This window comes from Hydractinia symbiolongicarpus, chromosome 6 (assembly GCF_029227915.1).
Source record: "Hydractinia symbiolongicarpus strain clone_291-10 chromosome 6, HSymV2.1, whole genome shotgun sequence".
Lineage (NCBI taxonomy): Eukaryota > Metazoa > Cnidaria > Hydrozoa > Anthoathecata > Hydractiniidae > Hydractinia > Hydractinia symbiolongicarpus.
In genome coordinates, this window is record NC_079880.1 from 18,887,111 (window position 1) to 18,890,590 (window position 3,480).

General features: G+C 32.4%; 1 protein-coding gene across 1 annotated transcript; it reads right to left on the reverse strand.

The window, feature by feature from the left end:
• LOC130647151 (uncharacterized) lies at positions 1-2,741 on the reverse strand. Its single transcript, XM_057452908.1, has 2 exons — positions 1,914-2,741; positions 1-1,400 (listed from the first exon to the last, which is right to left on the reverse strand). The coding sequence occupies exons 1-2, from the start codon at positions 2,486-2,488 to the stop codon at positions 929-931; spliced, it is 1,047 nt and encodes a 348-aa protein (XP_057308891.1). The 5' UTR covers positions 2,489-2,741; the 3' UTR covers positions 1-928.
• Positions 2,742-3,480: the final 739 nt, after the last annotated feature.

Consider the following 3,480-nt stretch of genomic DNA (forward strand, 5'->3'; position numbering starts at 1 on the left):
AAATGAAATTATGAATTTGTGCGATTTAAAATGTATACAAAGTCATAGAGCATTGGAAGATAAGTCTCCAACACTTAGCTGTATCAATATTGTTCTATTTTTTTAACTATTCAAAACATAAAATAAAGAACAAAGCATGTTTAGGCTTTTACAGAAACTCAAAAAATAGAAAACACTCTTTAACGAAATTAATATATATTTTAAGTTAACGAAATAATTGACAATAATTGACATTTGAATAAAACTTTTAAAACTTTGAAAAAATTTGTGGAAGTAACACACTACAAGAGCGTTTATTGCCACTAATATAAATACATACAGTGGAGCATAACCCGCTCAGATATTATAACCGCCAGCTAAGCTATACAGGATTCTAAAGCGTTAAATTCAGACAGGTGTTGCTAAAAGAGATTCGGAAGTGGCATTACTCGTTCATATTCGTTCATATTCGTGCATATTGACATCCCGGTAATGTTCAGATCTTTATAAGTTTTAACTCAAAAATAGAAACATATTTGTCGTGATGAAAAACAGATGGGGTGTTTTTCTTGAGCACAAAACTTACAACTGGTTGAAATATACGATGGACAAATCAGCTACTTATTGTGCTCTGTGATTGATAAAATTGTTTAACGAAGCGTAGAAATGATAAAAATATATTTATAGCTAAGAAACAATGTATGCAAGATACAGGTGCCAGCACATATATCTTTTTTAGTTTTATATATATGTTGCAGAGATATGTGTTTCTTTCCAGAAGGTAACAAATGATTTTCCTTAAAAGCTGATCAACAGTACATTAGATAAAATTGAATCAACTTCTGAATCCATAAATACGAAGGTTTTCTGTTGAATTACCAATTGAGTAACTGTTGCTTTCTGTATAAACAGATATTTAAATCAAGAAATTGTGCAGATGTGAGGCATTTCAAAACGAGGTGTGCTGGGTTTCTATATTACTAACCGAATGATTATTATTCATTCGTGAAAATTTCTTTGAAGACTCCGATGGAATTTCGCTATGATTTTCGCCTTTCTTTCGTCTTATGATCACATAAACAATACCATTCAAAATTCCTCCAATGTTTGAGAAGGTTGTAACAAACTGAAACAACGCTTGCGGAACATCTGCTACTAATTGCCACACCCCATACAAAGCCATCGCCCACCATTGTATAAAGAAAGCTGCAACAAATAAGGACATAGTCTTAGCTGCTCGATGTGATGCGCGGACCACGTGAGCATCCTTGCCAGAAACATCTTTGAACTTGGGCTCCTCTTTTTGAATGCGGTACCATGTTAAAATATACATAATGATGTTTACGGTGAGAATTAAAAGCAAAGGCACTGTGGTGAAGAACAGATTCGCGTACTCTCCCTTTACACCATCAAAGTAGCAGCTAAAGATAAAATAGGATTATTTCACTACTGTAAAAATAGGTGATTACTATATAGGCTAATATTACTTTTGAGGTCCTTTTAAAGCACATTGTTTATTCTCTGTTGTTTTTATCTTTTTTCATTTGACAGGCCTCCAATCAGAACCTTCAAACAAATCAGAAGTTCAGTATTAAAATTTTATTAGCTTTCAGGGGAATTTCAACACCTGGCACCTGCCAGCTTGTGGAATAATTAGACATTATATAAAATTAGTCTAAAATCTTTTTGGATAAGTTGAATATCTAATGGTAGTAAGAACCTAGATTTTCTAAGTTAAATAATTAAGTATGTCTCTGAAGGAGATACGAGACTCAATTTGTGCCAATCATTATCTTCTCTACCTATGGTTTCCAATGTTAGGTTTACGCAAGTTCAATGTTTGTAATTTCTATAAATCACTTATTAAAAGCAACTTCACTCTTGTACTACCGAATATATATATGGAATGAAAAAAGGTTGTTGTTCGTACTCACAAGGTTCCATTTGGTCCCATAGATCCAGTCCCAAGAGCTATCATACCCGCCAAAAAGGGTGTTCCAAACATCCATAACAATAACTTCCAATCATATTTTCCAAATTCAAGCTTTTTACGAAAGTAAATCAAAACAAAAGCGTTGATAGAAACCACATTTACCATCAAGTTCTGGGCAGTAATGAACTCGGCTAGCATGATGCCATAAAACTCGCAAAGTGCTTTGGGGTAGACATGATCTTTTGTGATGACAATATGCAAGTGATCCATTGAGTGGCATATATTAAACAAGGCATCGCATATGGCAAGATAAACAACAAACCGTTCACTTTTTGTCCATGTAAAAAATGTTGATATTCTTTGATGTTTAAATGAAAAACATATTACCAGTATAGCTGTTATCAAACTTAAAAAAATACATGTTAACGCTGGTAAATGGATGGCATAAAATTGACCGTTATCCAGTCCATATAATGCCAAATCGTATCCGCTTTCCTTCTTTGGTGCCATCGTGGTGTTACTTTGTAGTGATGTTTCAGTGGCTCTAGCTATTGCACGAGCCATAATAACTTTCATATTTTGTGTCAACAAAATAAATCACTTTCAGTTTTTTATGTCTATGATTTATTGTGGATTGTCCGATCTAGAAAAGAAGAAACAAATATGGTTGTTTCAGATGATTGAAAAACTAGTTTGCTGAGTAATTATTCCACAAATTGAAATTTATATTGCGATTTCAGACGTCTGTCCGTTTGCTGTCTAAGAGAAAGTAATCAAATCTGTCTGGCTTGACATTCATATCGTTTCGTTTGCGTGTTGCTTTCTGATCTTAATTGTTCTACTCTGGATTAAAAACTCTCTTTTTCTTTATGCACACAAATATTTCTCATTGAAACGAGTTTATACTATCACCGAATAATGTAAATAAAAGCACCAGACTGAGAATAAAAGAGTATATATTCTTTATTGGTTTTATAACTGATCTAAAAGTATTATTAACAAGTAAATAATCTATTTCAGGACAAAGAAAAAAAGTACATTTTACGTAGGTTAAACTTTCTCCAAATAAAGACAACGTTTTTTACTTACAATTCGCCTCGTGGAAATCCTCCTTCAGATTGAAAGACACGGGTTTTACTTAATTAGAGGAAAACGTGTAACAGCTCTAAATGTAGAGAAGTTATAAATCTTCAAATGTTTCTTATTTTCTCAATGCGATACCTTTTTAAAATATACAATATTATACTCCGGTAAAAGTTCGTGTAAAAACACTGTGCTAAAGAAGGAATTTGCGTACTTCCTCTTCACATCATTGAAGCAGCAGCTGTATACAAAATGAAATAAGTCAACACGCAAAAAATCTATTTCACGTCAACATTTAAAGATAAAAGTACACTTTTTTATTAAATAACTTGTTTCAGATGGCAAGACATAGGCTTTTATTAGGAAAAGCAATAGATTAAAGGAAACAAAGGTTAAAACATTCTGTTGTGAAAAAAATATATGAAACATTTTTAGCTTCAGATGTTTTTATGTCTAAAATATGTTTTTCAACAAAACTTCATTTG